The sequence below is a fragment of the Megalobrama amblycephala genome, linkage group LG8 (genome assembly GCF_018812025.1).
Source record: "Megalobrama amblycephala isolate DHTTF-2021 linkage group LG8, ASM1881202v1, whole genome shotgun sequence".
Lineage (NCBI taxonomy): Eukaryota > Metazoa > Chordata > Actinopteri > Cypriniformes > Xenocyprididae > Megalobrama > Megalobrama amblycephala.
Genome location: NC_063051.1, coordinates 31941543 through 31957817, shown reverse-complemented (window position 1 = coordinate 31957817; position 16275 = coordinate 31941543). Strand labels below are relative to the sequence as shown.

The 16275-nt window shown below is 37.3% G+C and overlaps 2 protein-coding genes across 2 annotated transcripts; one reads left to right on the top strand and one right to left on the bottom strand.

Annotated features, from left to right (window-relative positions):
• Nucleotides 1-539: 539 nt before the first annotated feature.
• eef1b2 (eukaryotic translation elongation factor 1 beta 2) lies at nt 540-4785 on the bottom strand. The gene is made up of 6 exons (XM_048200571.1): nt 4624-4785; nt 4215-4337; nt 2924-3053; nt 2674-2737; nt 879-1004; nt 540-741 (listed from the first exon to the last, which is right to left on the bottom strand). Exons 1-6 carry the CDS (start codon nt 4701-4703, stop codon nt 587-589), a joined length of 678 nt encoding a protein of 225 aa, XP_048056528.1. The 5' UTR covers nt 4704-4785; the 3' UTR covers nt 540-586.
• A 350-nt stretch (nt 4786-5135) lies between these two features.
• On the top strand, nt 5136-16229 carry ndufs1 (NADH:ubiquinone oxidoreductase core subunit S1). The gene is made up of 19 exons (XM_048200570.1): nt 5136-5284; nt 5855-5937; nt 6055-6146; nt 6235-6342; nt 7652-7728; nt 7821-7902; nt 8015-8145; nt 8528-8713; nt 9513-9647; nt 9749-9863; nt 9976-10121; nt 11895-12023; nt 12114-12243; nt 12359-12519; nt 12667-12821; nt 12964-13139; nt 13259-13393; nt 13481-13553; nt 15859-16229. Exons 2-19 carry the CDS (start codon nt 5859-5861, stop codon nt 15948-15950), a joined length of 2202 nt encoding a protein of 733 aa, XP_048056527.1. The 5' UTR covers nt 5136-5284; nt 5855-5858; the 3' UTR covers nt 15951-16229.
• The last annotated feature ends 46 nt before the right edge of the window (nt 16230-16275 follow it).

Here is a 16275-nt window from a genome sequence, read left to right as displayed (position 1 = left end):
ATGGCTCAGTGAGGCCTGCATAGCCAGCAATGACATTTCCTCTCTCAAGATCCATAAATGGTACTAAAAACACATCTAAATCAGTTCAAAAAACACTGCTTCAGGAAGCTTCGGAGCATAATGAATCAGCGTATTGAATAATGATTCGGATCGGCAAAATCACGTGACTTTGTTGCTCCGAACCGCTGATTCAACACGCTGATTCATAACGCTTCGAAGCTTCCCGAAACAGTGTTTTGAAATCGGCCATCACTAGAAAAGTCGTCATTTTGTTTTTGGCGCACCAAAAATATTCTCGCTTCATGATATTAATATTGAACCACTGTACTCACATTAACTGATTTAAATATGAGAGAGGAAAATGTCATTGCAATGTCATTGTCAATGCCATTGGATTTCAACAAAAATATCTTAATTTGTGTTCTGAATATTAATGAAGGTCTTACGGGTGTGGAACGGCATGAGGGTATTTAATGACAATTTTCATTTTTGGGTGAACTAACCCTTTAACTTCAAATAAAAATATCCAGAAACAGAAGTGCATTTGAAGTGCTTTTATTGGCTTAATGCTTTGTGTGGCGGGGTTTTAGATCTTGTTGAAGGCTGCGACATCCATTGACTGTACATAGTCCTCAAAGGCTGTGATCAGTTCCTCCAGCTGGTCTGTTCCAACTTTATCATCCTCCACGACACAGGCAATCTGCAGCTTCTTGATGCCGTAGCCGACAGGCAACAATTTAGCTGTACAGGAGAAGTCAAGTGACAATTAGAAACAAATTAGCCAAAACTGTGATGGCCAAGTATAATTTTTTTGGTAGGCATAACATCAGTTTTAGTGAACAGTAATTGCATTCAAGAGATGGAACTGATTGACTTACATTGTCCCCAGACTAAACCGTCCAACTGAATGCTGCGGACACACTCCTCAAGCTTGGTCATGTCAGTTTCATCATCCCAGGGCTTGACGTCCAACAGGATGGAAGACTTGGCGATAAGTGCAGGCTCTGCTCAGACATTAAAAAGACAGTGTCAATCGCAAAGCATACAAAGGAAACCAACAATCACAATTTAATGACTAGTGAATGTCAGATTAAAAAGTGTTTCAATCACAAGACTCAGCCGAAAGATGGTTATGAGAAGTCATCATTGAACTAGTCACAATGTTGCGATGTGTACACTATCGGTCAAAAGTTTGGTATGCGTTTTATGCTCACCCTAGGCTGCATTTATTTACAGTAAATGCAAACAAATATTGTAAAACCTTACAATTTAAAATAACTTATTCCTGTGATGACAGTCTTCAGGGTCACATGATCCTTCAGAAATCATCCTAATATGCTGATTTGCTGCTCAAGAAACATGTTCAAAACAGTTTTTGGTTAGTTCACCCAAAAATGAAATTTCAGTAATTACTCACCCTCATAAGACCCATCTTCAGAACACAAATTAAGACATTTTTGATGAAATCTGATGGCTCAGTGAGGCTTTTATTGACAGCAATAACATTCCCTTTTTCAAATGCCCAGAACGAAAGACATTTAAAACAGTTCATGTGACTACAGTGGTTCAACCTTAATGTTATGAAGCGACGAGAATACTTTGTGCGGCAAAAACAACGACTTTATGCAACAATATCTAGTGATGGGTGATTTCAAAACACTGCTTCATGAAGCTGTACAAATCTTTTGTTTCAAATCAGTGGTTCAGAGCGTGAATCAAACTGCCAGAGTCACACAAACTATTGAGGTTTCAGAATACTTAAGATGTAACGAAGCCTCGTTTACTGAAATCATTTGATTTTGGTGCTCTGAACCACTGATTCGAAACAAATGATTCGTAAAGCTTCATGAAGCAGTGTTTTAAAATCGCCCATCACTGGATATTGTTGAATAAAGTCACTATTTTGTTTTTTTTGGCACACAAAAAGTATTCTCATCACTTCATAACAGTTCATAGTCACATGAACAGTTTTAAATATGTCTTTAGTAGCTTTCTAGGCATTTGAAAGTGTAAATGATCTTGTGGTCAATGCAGGCCTCACTGAGCAATCGGATTTTATCAAAAATATCTTAATGCGTGTTCTGAAGATGAACGAAGATCTTACGGGTTTGGAATGACATGAGGGTGAGTAATTAATGACAAATTCTCATTTTCGGGTGAACTAACCCTTTAAATTATGAAAACCATGATACACAACCTTTCAAGTGTTTGGGTCATATTTATAAAAAAGAAAAAAAGTTAACACCCAAGCAAGAATGCACTGAATTGATCCAAACAGACATTAACACTCTTATGTTACAGTTTTCCATTTCAAATAAATGCTGTTCTTTCCACCTTTTAGTCAAAGAACCCTGAAAAAGAAAGTTTCTACAAAAACATTAAGGAAAAGCAGTTTGATAAGAACCATTATCAATTGATCACTAATAATAATAATAATAATAAAGCAGCAAATCAACATTGATTTCTGAAGGAGCATGCGTCACTAAAGACTGGAATAAGGGCTACTGAAAATTCAGTTATCACATGAATAAATTACATTTGAATATACATTTAGATAGAAAACAGTCATTTTAAAACTAATATTTCACAATATTCTTGTTTTTACTGTATTTTTAATTTTAAACTTTTGACCATTAGTGTACATTTAAAAGAATAATAAAGAAAGAAACATACTTTTTGCTTTCTTTGCATTGTATGCTGCAAGCCTCTCCTCCTTGATCTTTTTGGATTCCTCATCCTGCAAAGAAACAGATTCTCGATTAGGTGTGCAGACATCCAGCAACTGCCTGGACATTTTTCCATTTACTGGTTTTCAGAAACAAAAAGGTGTCCATCACAACATCAGCCGAAAGATGGTGAGAAAATCATCACGTGACCAGATAATTCTATCAAAACACACCATCAGTTCTGCTACCACACTCACCTCTTCCTCATCAGAACCGAACAGATCGATGTCATCGTCGTCTTCATCGGCCGCTGCAGGAGCTGCCGCGGTTGTGTCCTGCACACCAGCAGGGCCGTACTGACCGAGAGGCTTCTTCACACCTGGAAGGCTGAAGGCAAGAAGAGGAGAGTGAATCCATGTAACTGGACGAGTGCATTTGTGATAGTCTTTTATCTCCCGGCCACATCAGAGTTTGAAGGATTGTACATCAGACACTCAGGCGAAAGATGGTGATAGAATAATCATCATATACTGGAAGAACCTGCAAAACATTAAAGGGATAGTTCACCCAAAAATGAGAATTTGATGTTTATCTGCTTACCCCCAGGGCATCCAAGATGTAGGTGACTTTGTTTCTTCAGTAGAACACAAATGAACCGTTTTCTGGATGTGGAGGGCAGTTGGACATAGTGGTGTTTTAGAGGTAAAAAAATGAAATAAATACTGTTCGGTTTCTTGAACAAACCGATCGTTTCGTGTCTTAGGACATGAATGTGTCGTCAGGAGCTGCAGGGTTTAATTTGGATTTGTCTGTGCATGTTTTTTTTTTTTACTCTTATAGATGGAGTTCCCATCGACATGCATTATATGACCGACAGACCGCAACAGCTGGAGTTAAAGGGTTAGTTCACCCGAAAATGAAAATAATGTAACTTATTACTCACCCTTATGCCGTTTCACACCCGTAAGACAAATTAAGATATTTTTGTTGAAATCCGATGGCTCAGTGAGGCCTGCATAGCCAGCAATGACATTTCCTCTCTCAAGATCCATTAATGTACTAAAAACATTTAAATCAGTTTATGCAAGTACAGTGGTTCAATATTAATATTATAAAGCGACAAGAATATTTTTGGTGCGCCAAAAAAAAAAAAAAAAAAAGACTTGTATAGTGATGGTCGATTTCAAAACACTGCTTCATGGAAGCTTTGGAGCGTTATGAATCAGCGTATCGAATCTAGAGGAAATGTCATGCTGGCTATGCAGGCCTCACTGAGCCATCGGATTTCAACAAAAATATCTTAATTTGTGTTCTGAAGATTAACGAAGGTCTTACGGGTGTGGAACGACATGAGGGTGAGTAATAAATAACATTATTTTCATTTTTGGGTGAACTAACCCTTTAAAAAAAGAAAAATCACCATTTGTGTTCTACTGAAGAAACAAAGTCACCTACATCTTGGATGCCCTGGGGGTAAGCAGATAAACATCAAATTTTCATTTTTGGGTGAACTATCCCTCTAAATATTACAATTAAGCATCATATTACCTGCCCTTCTCCTTCTGGTAAGACTTGATGTGGTTGTACCACCGCAAAGCATGGCAGAGGTCAGCTGATGGGGCACCAGATAGGGCATCAAACACTGCAATATCAGCCTGAGAGGGAACATACCTGCAATAACAGTCAAATGTGTACAGATATTGATGTTTTTCATGGATCAACAGTACAGCAAAGAAAATATGACACCTCACAAACACTTGGGGGAGGGGGAAGGGTACTACTACAAATACAGATCCTAAAATAATCATACATACGTCTATATTAGTCATGCCAAAGAAATTAATATCTACTGCATTTGATGTTTTATCATGACAACCATTAGCATTAGAGCATATGAAAGAAAATAGTACAGGCATAAGTTGTTACAGAGCAACTAAGAACATATAAAATAGCTTACCCCTCGATATAACTTTTGTCTGTCAGAAACTCATTCAGAACTTTGAGTCCAGCGGGTGTTTTGAGATCACCAAAGCCCATTTTTGGAAGTTACCTGTGAGACCTCGTGCACAGACGTCGTGCCCTGAGCTTGGAGGAAGAGCGAAGGAACGAGAAAAGAACGTGAGATGGTCTTTATACGTCTGACGCCATGACTCCTCCCACGCTGACATATTTTACAAAAAAATAATTTTTAACAATCATTTACGCTGGGTATGCTAAACGTAACTTTTGTAAATAATAAGGATCGCAAGATAAGCCTATCATATTTTTCACAGACACAACAAGTACTGAAAAACATGTTGAGTATATGACTTTTAACATGAAATATGATTAGGAAACGACCGTTTTTATGAGCGGAAATGACGCATAAATATAAAACTTCAATATTATTATATTAAAATGTTTTTAATATTTTACTGCATTTTTACATACATACATGCACGCATGTGCTTTATTATAGAATAATATGATCAAATTAAATGTTTTTGTCATTTTTCATAAGATCGACGTAAATCGGCTATTTCCGTCAGCTCTTCCGTAATCACCCGAGTGCGCACTCACTCACAACTGAACGTTCCGCAGTAACGCTGTTCTGGTCTAGAAGGCCAAATAGCGTCAAGGTAAGATTTAAAGATTGCATTTTGTCTAGATAAGAGTGTAAAGAGCTTTTTATCTGGACATTTTCTTAGTGAATAAGTGTTATCTTTATAAACGCATGCGAAACATGGGTAATTTACAGTAACGTTCTCCCTGTCCTTGAAGCCACTGTGCTGCTGAGTGTTAGCCTGCTAACTAGTGTGTATAGAATGGAAATGTCAACAGCATTTAAGTGTTTGATGTACTTTGCCTTTAGTGTAATACATAGATGCATTTAAAATGGTTCTTTTATAAATTCTTATGTTTATATAAACATGTAATGTTGTTGTTATAAAATCTAGGGTTTTGTAATCTTTGCCATAGGACTTAATGTACTTACTGTCAGCACTCAGCAGAGATTTATTATTAATACTGTCACTTGCACATCTAAGATCTGATTATAAAGGCTATATTGTGGCTATTTCTTTGTAATGTCCTTGTGTTTCAGAGTACCGTGGCATATTTATCCTTTGTTAACCTAGATATTATGCATTGAAATAGTGGGGATCAACATGTTACGTGTGCTTCTAATCACTTGGCATTTTCTTCTGCAGCGACATGTTGCGTTTGCCAGCAGTAAGTCGGGCTTTGGCTGGAGCGGCCCATTCCAAGGGCTCCATTGCCACCACTAACAATGGTAATTTGCTGCATGCATTCCTTTATAATCTTTCAAAATCAAGTGTGATACCCATTTTTTTGTGCAACTTTACTTGCTTGTCAGTTGTTTTCTCACACTAGCTTGTTTTTGTGACAGTGCGGACCTCAGTCCGGGCCTCAAGCAATATGGTTGAAGTTTTTGTAGATGGAAAGCCTGTGATGGTGGAGCCGGGGACTACTGTACTACAGGTAACGATGCAGTGATCAGTTCCTTTTAATAATTCTATGCAAAGATTGTACGTTCTTTGTTGTATGTTTACATGCTGACTGTGTTTAGGCTTGTGAGAAAGTTGGTGTGCAGATTCCTCGTTTCTGCTATCATGATCGTCTGTCAGTGGCTGGTAACTGCCGCATGTGTCTGGTGGAAATTGAGAGAGCGCCGAAGGTAATATGCATCATTCATCATTCTTAATTAGGGTTGCAAAATTCTGGGAATTTTCAAAGCTGTAAACTTTCCATGGGAATTAACAGGAATATATGGGAATTAACGGGAATATATGGGGGAAAAAAACAGGGAATTTGCAAAATTGCAGGTTAGCCTATAACAGGGTACTTCAATGTAGTTGAAAAAAAATATCTTGGTTTTTCAACCAGTTCATTTTTTACACTGCACATTTCTCAGTCACATTCACACAGCACACTGCTTACTGCAGGGCTATTGAGGACACACCCCCTGCATGCACTGTGCGCTGCATTCCCCCAGTCCATAACATGCACATTTGATCAAAAATACAGAAAAACAGTAGTATTGTGAAATATAACTATTTAAAATAATGGTTTTCTATTTTAATATACATTAAAATATAATTTATTTCTGTGATCAAAGCTGAATTTTCAGCATCATTACTCCAGTCTTCGGTGTCACGTGATCCTTCAGAAATCATTCTAATACGATGATTTGATAATCAGTTATCAATGTTGGAAACAGTTGTGCTGCTTAATAACCTGTGATACTTTTTTCAGGATTTTTGATAACTAAAAATTTAAAGAACAGCATTTATTTAAAATAGAAATCTTTTGTAACAATATATACTACCGTTCAAAATTTTGGGGTCAGAATTTGTTTTCTTTCTTTTTTTGAAAGAAATTAATACTTTTATTCAGCAAGGATATGTGAAATTGATAAAAAGTGATATTAAAGTGATATTGTTAGAAAAGATTTCTATTTTGAATAAATTCTGTTCTTTTTAACTTTTTATTCATCAATGAATCATTAAAAAAGTATTACAGGTTCCAAAAAAATATTAAGCAGCGCAATGTTTCCAACATTGATAATAACTGAGTAGCAAATCAGCATATTAAAATGATTTCTGAAGGATCATGTGACACTGAAATAAATAACACATAACAATTGCTGCAATAGAAATATATTTATTTTACATATTTACTAAATTAGAATTAATTGAATGCGAAAAATAAATAACTTATTTCATGTTATGACCAAACAAAATGTTTATATTTATGTTTGTATATGATACATTTTATATAAATATTATAAATTTATATAAATTTCCCAAAATTTCCAATTAATTCCCATAAATTCCTGTTAAGTTTCCAAATTGGAATATTTCCAAAATTTCCCAGGTTAAGTTCCCGTGGAAAGTTTCCGGAAATTTTCCGCCCCTTTGCAACCCTATTGTTAATACGCATAATCGAGTACTTTAAGCATGTTTTTTCCATCTGTTCTTCAACAGCCTGTTGCAGCGTGTGCAATGCCTGTCATGAAAGGGTGGAACATTTTGACCAACTCAGAGAAAACACGTAAAGCCAGGTTTGAGAAGCAGTTTCTATATATACTTCTCACGCAGAGTTGTTATCATCACATATAATATTTATTTTTATTTCTTATTGTGCCTTTGATAGAGAGGGAGTCATGGAGTTCCTGCTTTCCAACCACCCTCTTGACTGTCCGATCTGCGATCAGGGAGGAGAGTGTGATCTGCAGGTAAGAAGAGCATTGTGTACTGCAATTTGAGAGAACTTGAGTATCCACTCAAGAATGGAAATATCCCTGATGCATTTTTTATAATCATCTTGATGTTGTGCTGTATGTATAGGACCAATCGATGATGTTTGGTGCTGACAGAAGCCGTTTTACAGAAGAGAAAAGAGCAGTGGAAGATAAAAACATCGGACCGCTCATCAAAACAATCATGACCCGCTGTATACATTGCACACGTTGTGTTCGGTGGGTTGGAGATCTGTTATTATTATACAAGCTACATAAATGCACTAAATGTATGTTATGCAGGGCTTAACAATATGGATTATTTTCTGATGGCCCAATTCAATTAGTAGTTTATTAGCATCAAAAATAGTAATGTTTATGTGATATCAGCACACAAAACATTAATTATTAATTCAATATAATATATATTGTAATTTACTAATAATTATTATTAGATAATTTATAAATACAGGTAGTTTTGATATATTAACAATAATATAATTCTTATAATAAGCATTAATGTTTTTGTTCTCATGTCTATTACCTGTGTTTCAATCTTAAATAAACAGCACTAGTAATACGTCTCTTTCTACAAATATCATTTTGTTTTGTAACTTTACAGTTTTGCCAGTGAGGTCGCTGGTGTGGAGGACCTGGGAACTACAGGACGCGGTAACACCATGCAGATTGGTACCTACGTAGAGAAGATGTTCATGTCTGAATTGTCTGGTAACGTGATTGACTTGTGCCCTGTTGGAGCACTGACGTCCAAACCTTACGCCTTCACTGCACGACCCTGGGAGACCAGGTACAATCCTGAGAGAGTGTTTACTCTCATTTGTGCATTTGTATCCTTATATTTGAGTTTTTTTATATGTTGCCTTGTAACCCCTTAACTGTCACCCCCCTGTTTGAACATAGATGTGAAAATGCACTATCCTAAGAATACAGACCTAAGGTACAGACCTAATTTCTGTCACAATATCACTTCTATCACAAAACGATCACCAAATATGGAACCTTGAGTCTCAAATAATATGTGTGTTGTCAAGATTAGAAAAAGTTTTGATTATAAAACCGTACCGTTAACGTGGTAAGCCAATGTCTAACACTAGCTATGTTTCCATTCATCTATTTTTATGCACATTTTAGGATATTGCATTAAAAAAAAATGCTGGATGGAAAGGCCAAGATGTGCATAAATTCTAAAAAAGCGCATAAAAAATGTATCCGACTCATTTGAGAGCACACGATTGCGTTCACAAACACCAGGTGAACGCAATCGTGAATGCAAGATAACATGACAGCGTTTATTGCGTTTTGTCTGTGTGCTCTGAGGTGCAAATAATTTATTATATGCAAAAATTATTGTATACAGTGGCTTCTACTGCAGCAACTTCCATTTTTTTTCTTAGCGCCAGTTTATCAAGAAGTGGCAATTTTGTTCTCTTCGAATCACTTATGTGATATATCAAATTTGTGCACAAGTAAAGTTTCGCAACTTTGGATGAAAACATAGCTACTGACAGTTAAGGGGTTTTAATAGTGGCTTACTTGAATATGTGTGGACTTTAATTTTTGAAAATGCAGTTCTCATGTGTCTACAGAAAGACCGAGTCCATTGATGTGCTGGATGCTGTTGGCTCCAACATTGTGGTGAGCACCAGGGGTGGTGAGGTCATGAGAATTCTGCCCCGTTTGAATGAGGATGTCAATGAGGAATGGATATCTGACAAGACCAGGTGAGCGCATAAGCTCCTAAAATATGAAAACACCTCTCTTTCTCCATTAACACACACTCATGGTTCATCTACTGTCCTGTCTCTGGCCCTCCCTCTCTCAGGTTTGCATATGATGGATTGAAGAGGCAGCGCCTGACCCAGCCCATGGTGAAGGATGCCAGTGGACAGCTGGTTGCCACCACCTGGGAGGATGTTCTTACACGTGTGGCTGGAGCAGTAAGTGATTGCATATTATAAACTAGAATCATACATGTATCTGTTCAGTATGATATGCTTTGTCATTTGCAGACACTAGATTTCACTGGTTGTGATTTTTCGTGTTTTGCAGCTCCAAGGAGTTCAGGGTTCTGAGGTAGGAGCTATTGCTGGTGGGATGGTAGATGCTGAGGCATTGGTGGCTCTGAAGGATCTCCTAAACAGGCTGGACAGTGAGACCCTCTGCACTGAGGAGATCTTCCCAATGACTGGTTCCGGGTGAGTTCTCATCCGTTAAGAATCATGTCTGCCTGATTTCAGTCATAATATCTCTTCTTGATTTCAAGAAATTATTAGTGGATTTTATTTAATAGCAATAGTGATGTTACTGCAAACATCACTGTTACTATTGGTCATACCAAGGGTTATAGATTTTCAACAAACTGCTAACTTTAAAGGAACACTCCACTGCGTAATATAATTGCACCTGCTGCAGCCATGGAACGGCAGCAAAGTTCCTTGATTATTACGCCGGAATGAGAGTATAGTTCCTAGTCATATCAGGCTAGAAAATCGCAACTTTTCATTTTCAGTCAGTCTTAGTACACGATGTAACTACAGAAGAGTCGAGTTTTAAATAGGAAAAATATTGAAACTCTTTGGTCATTTTTGAGCGAAATGCTAACGGTCTAATCAGATTCAATGAACTATGCTAAGCTATGCTAAAAGTGGTACCGCCAGACCCAGAGATCGGCTGAATGGATTCGAAAATGGTAAAACTCAACTGTTTAACTCTAGGGGAGTTGGAAAATGAGCCTATTTTCAAAAATAGTGGAGTGTTCCTTTTAAGGATTTGACTTGTAGCAACCATATTTCAAAATGATAAAAACAGCAACTGTTTTAGGTAACACTTTATTTTACATTTATATTTTATTTTATGTAATTTCAAGCAAGTAACCCTGAACCTAACCCTAATTATATAGTAAGTAAATTACTCACTACTTATTGTATATTACACTGTAACAAGCACACCTTAAAATAAAGTGTAACCCTACTTTGTAATGTTAATGTAATGTAAAATGTAAAAAAAAATATTTAAAAAAAAAAAATGTTTAGCCTCTGATTGAGTTAAGAAATGTAAACAGAAATATACAGAAATGTAAATCGTCATCATTTACTTGCTCTCATGTCGTTCCAAGCCCATAAGACTTTCGTTCAACTTTGTTTAACACAAATGAAGATAATTTTTAATGAACCTTTGAATCCTCCTTTATGCCCTTTGTGCCAGAATCTATTATCATTGAAGCATATTTTGATGGATTGTGTTAGTTTGAAATCTGTTAGAACTCTGTATTTTTCTGTTGACTTTTATGAAAATATTTTTAATGAAGTAAGGCCTGATTTAGTTTTAGAATTTGTATCTAAGATGAAATTTAAAAATCTAATTAAATTTTTTTTTTTTTTTTTATAAGAAAAAAAAAAATCGTGTTCTCGCCATGAATATAGCCGAGGTAGCTCGCATGGCGTTAAATCATAAACAAACAAACAATAATGAACCTTTTGAAAGTCTATTCCATCAAAACCTTCCAAAAAGTTCTTCATGAAAGTAATCTATATGAATCAAGCTGTTTAATCCAGGTGTCTTGACTCGAATTGCTTGATAAATAGGTTTAATTTAGGCTTTTATTCACATATTAACATTCATCAGTACGCATTCACGAGCACAAATATGGTCAACGGCAGCTCATCCACACTTTCTTGACATGTGATAACAAACCTCATCAGTTCTTATGTGTCAAAAAAGAACGTTTTAGCTTAAATTAATAAGGATTACGATATCTTTATGAACTTGTTAAAGCTTAAATGTTGGTGTAATGGACTTTCAGTGGAGGTACAGAAATCTTTCCAGTCATTAGTGTTTAGAAGATGAACAAAAGCTTTAGGGGTATGGAATTGAGAGTGAGTAATTGATTCCAGTTTTTTTTTTAGTGAACTATCCCTTTAATCTTACTATTAGTGATTTAAACTTATTTTGCTCTTTCGGCTCCTTAGAACCGACCTGCGCTCCAATTACCTCTTGAACAGCCGTATCACTGGCATCGAGGAGTGTGACCTTCTGCTTCTGATTGGAACAAACCCACGTTACGAGGCACCTCTCTTTAATTCACGCGTCCGCAAGAGGTAAAACCATTGCACGCTCTGTCTGCAACCAGTTGAGCAGGTGTCATTTCCCTTCACACCACTTTTTTTCTTTTTATCCCCATTCTTCAGTTGGTTGCATAACGAGCTCCAGGTGGCCATGGTTGGTCATAAGGTGGACTTAAGCTACACTTACAACCATCTGGGTGAAACCACACAAGTTCTGCAAGAGATCGCTGCTGGAACACACCCTTTCTGCCAGGTAACATTACATACTGTTGTAATGTTGGTGTTTACTTCAGGTTTTTCCTAAGCATGACAGCATCAGAAGTTGCCTCTTGAATGCAAATTAACTGGAGTATGGTTTTGTATTTCAGGTCTTAGCCCAGGCCAAAAAGCCCATTGTAGTGGTGGGTAGCTCCTCTCTCCAGAGGGAGGATGGGGCAGCCATCTTTAAGGCTGCGTCCACAATTGCTCAAAATGCTCGAGCCAGCAGCAGCGTTGAGGAGGGTTGGAAGGTTCTCAATGTGCTGCACAGGTCAGCTACTGCCATAAGTGTGTGTGCATGTGACCTTTCTTTGAGTATCATTTCTTTTCTATATTGTTCTGTGTGAATAAAAGAATTGTGAATGTTGACCCTTTGCTTAACACAAGCACTGACCTTGTCATATACATGTGACCTCAGGGTGGCCAGTCAAGTGGCAGCCCTGGACCTGGGTTACAAGCCTGGTGTTGATGCCATCCGGAAGAACCCTCCCAAAGTACTGTTCCTCCTTGGAGCCGATGCTGGTTGCATCACCAGAGCAGATCTTCCCAAAGACAGCTTTATCATTTACCAGGGTCAGTAACCTCACTTGCCTATTTTGTATTCTATACCAGCGATTGGGAACACTTGAGTTGTGTACCGCAATCTAATGGTAAGAGGCTTGCATCCAAATACAGTATATTCTTTTGGGTTTAATGGCACCACATGCTTATCCAGGTCACCATGGAGATGTAGGTGCACTCATGGCTGATGTCATCATGCCTGGCGCTGCATACACTGAAAAGTACGGCACATACGTCAACACAGAGGGCCGTGCCCAGCAGACCAGAGTGGCGGTCACTGCTCCCGGCATGGCACGCGAAGACTGGAAGATTTTGCGTGCCGTTTCTGAGGTACACTCCTTAAAACCTGTACTTTAACAATGTACAGCATATTGTACCTGAGCTATTCTTTAGAATAAAGTGTAGACTGTTCAGCTTCAGCACAGATTCTTATGTTTTTGTGTGCTCAGCTGGCAGGAGTCACACTGCCGTATGACAACCTGGATGAGGTAAGGAGACGGCTGGAAGAGGTCTCTCCTAACCTGGTGAGATATGATGATGTAGAGGAAGCCAATTATTTCAAACAAGCCCATGAGCTTTCAAAGGTTTGTGTTCTTCTTTTATCAATGTAAATTATTGTTTTAAATCTGCACTAATTGAACAGTTTACTAATGTTGTCCTGTTCTCTTTAGGCTGTGAATCAGTCATTGCTTGCAGCTCCTATTGTCCCTCCTCAGCTCACAGTGAAGGATTTCTACATGACAGGTAGAGTAACAAATATATTATGTAAATATATTATTTACTCACCCTCAAGCCATCCTAGGTGTATATGACTATCTTCTTTCAGATGAACACAATCGAAGATATATTTAGAAATATCCTGACTCTTCCATGCTTTATAATGCGAGTGAAAGAAAGTGAAAGTGACGTGACATGTAGGATGGTGTCCCATACTCGGAATTTGTGCTCTGCATTTATCCCATTCAAGTGCACCCACACAGCAGTGAACAAACACACACACACCCGGAGAAGTGGGCAGACAGTTTTTGCTGCGGTGCCCGGGGAGCAGTTGGGGGTTCGGTGCCTTGCTCAACCTTTGGGTTACATGTCTGATTCTCTAACCATTAGGCCACGACTGCCCCCATGACTGAGTGAAAAATATCCGTATTTAAAACTTTGTAAATTAAAATAACTAGCTTCCGGTAGATGACCGTACGCATACTTCGCAAGTCGACTTGCGCCACAATAGTTATTCCTGACACGATGTATGACATAGGACAGTGTTACTTAAAGGGTTAGTTCACCCAAAAATGAAAATAATGTCATTTATTACTCACCCTCATGCCGTTCTACACCCCTAAGACCTTCGTTCATCTTCAGAGCACAAATTAAGATATTTTTGTTGAAATCCGATGACTCTGTGAGGCCTGCATAGGGAGCAATGACATTTCCTCTCTCAAAATCCATTAATATATTAAAAACATATTTAAATCAGTTCGTGTGGTTCAATATTAATATTATAAAGCGATGAGAATATTTTTGGTGCGCCAAAAAAACAAAATAACAACTTATTTAGTGATGGCTGATTTCAAAACACTGCTTCATTAAGCTTCGGAGTGTTATGAATCTTTTGTGTCGAATCAGCGGTTCGGAGCACCAAAGTCACATGATTTCAGCAGTTTGGCGGTTTGACACGCGATCCGAATCATGAGTCGACACAAAAGATTCGCTCCGAAGCTTCCTGAAGCAGTGTTTTGAAATCGGCCATCACTAAATAAGTCGTTATTTTGTTTTTTTGGTGCACCAAAAATATTCTCATTTATATATTGATATATCGATTTTAGAATAATATATATATATATTTATTTAATTTTTAAATTTATCGATTTTAGAATGTCACATTAAATGCTGGATGTCTTGTGTTTATAAATGGCATGCAATTAATTTAAAACGTATTGCATGATGGAGAAAATTATGTATTACTGTTGCTAAAAATAAAGCTGCATCTGATTGTGCTATGTTAGCTACTTGACAAAATAGTGTTTTTCTCTGAGGCATGGTAAAGCATGGTACTCGCAAGTCGCAAAAAATTTAAGAAAATTGATTTAAACAGTAAGACTAAACGTGTTGAGCTATATAACAATAATTAGTTTATAAATATATCAAAACAGATGTTCCCTTGTCTATTAAAACATGTAATATATTAAAGCGTCTTTGGTGTTTCCATGGTTTCTACAAAATAACACCGGAAACCGAGGGTAACGCGGGTATGACGCAATTGACAGGCAACTCCTCACATGTCCCGGAGCCTTGGTTAAAATTGCAATTTTCTCACGATTTACAAATAGTTGGAAACATTTGGGATATTGTAAGTACTCAAGTGAACAAAATATATAACACTGGCCCAGTGGTTTTTGGATATTTTACTGCAAAAATATTACATATTGCACCTTTAATATATAATTCCTAAAAAAGTGGGTCATGACTTAATGGACATGGGAAAATGTGGGTCCATTGGTCAAACCAGCTGAGAACCAGTTGACCATAGGATGTAGGAGTATCACAAGCTTAGATGCCTTTCACGGTTCTCTTGAAAATTTCTCATTTTAGACTTCTAATTCTTGACCGGTGTTTTGTTTTGCTCTTTTCTTTGCGGCTCTGCGTTCGTCAATCCGTCATGCATCGGGTCAGAGATCACTCTTAGTTAATATAAAAATATCCATATTTAAAACTTTTACAAAAACCCATTGCTTTGCTTCAGAAGGCATTTATTATCCCCCTGGAGCTGTATGGATTATATTTATGATGGATGCATTTTTTTTGGGGCTTCAAAACACTGCTATTATAAAGCTTGGAAGAGCCAGGATATTTGTTTTTACATAACTCTGATTGTGTTCATCTGAAAGAAGAGTCATATACACCTAGGATGGCTTGAGGGTGAGCAAATCATGGGGTAATGTTCATTTTTGGGTGAACCCTTTAAGTTTTTATGTATGAATACAATACTGTAACCTAGTGTATGTCTTTGAAACTGTCATTTACCATTGCCTTCGGTTGTCTTCCTCTACAGACCCCATTAGCAGAGCCTCTCAGACAATGGCCAAGTGTGTGAAAGCTGTGACCGAGGGAGCAGCCGCAGTTGATGAGCCCTCAATTTGTTAAAACTCCTTCAGGCACACCAATCTTTCCATAGTATCACACAAAAAAAAGTAGTCATCGTCAAGTACATGTACAAACACATACCTGGAGTTTAGCATACTTTGCTGTTTGTCTCTTGTGTCTTGTATAGACAGAGCAGCAAAATGTGTGAAATGATTTCCTCATATTTAAATAGGCTTTGAAGGGTGTTGTAAAGTTTTCATTCCCGTGATTAGGCTGAATGAGGTCTGCTTTGTTTTGGAAAGCTCTTATTATGATAAATAAAAATGTATTATATCAATATACTATTGTCACTGTTCACATTGCTGGTTTAAAATATTTAATTTAG

What these genes read in the sequence shown, in the direction of transcription:
- eef1b2 (XM_048200571.1), bottom strand. Translation starts at nt 4,703, where the DNA reads ATGGGCTTTGGTGATCTCAAAACACCCGCTGGACTCAAAGTTCTGAAT. An exon ending in TACCAGAAGGAGAAGGGCAG is followed by an intron (nt 3,054 to 4,214) that starts GTAATATGATGC and finishes TCTTGCCTTCAG; the next exon opens with CCTTCCAGGTGTGAAGAAGC. An exon ending in CGGTTTAGTCTGGGGACAAT is followed by an intron (nt 742 to 878) that starts GTAAGTCAATCA and finishes TCTCCTGTACAG; the next exon opens with CTAAATTGTTGCCTGTCGGC.
- ndufs1 (XM_048200570.1), top strand. Translation starts at nt 5,859, where the DNA reads ATGTTGCGTTTGCCAGCAGTAAGTCGGGCTTTGGCTGGAGCGGCCCAT. An exon ending in CGGGGACTACTGTACTACAG is followed by an intron (nt 6,147 to 6,234) that starts GTAACGATGCAG and finishes GACTGTGTTTAG; the next exon opens with GCTTGTGAGAAAGTTGGTGT. An exon ending in TGGATATCTGACAAGACCAG is followed by an intron (nt 9,648 to 9,748) that starts GTGAGCGCATAA and finishes TCCCTCTCTCAG; the next exon opens with GTTTGCATATGATGGATTGA.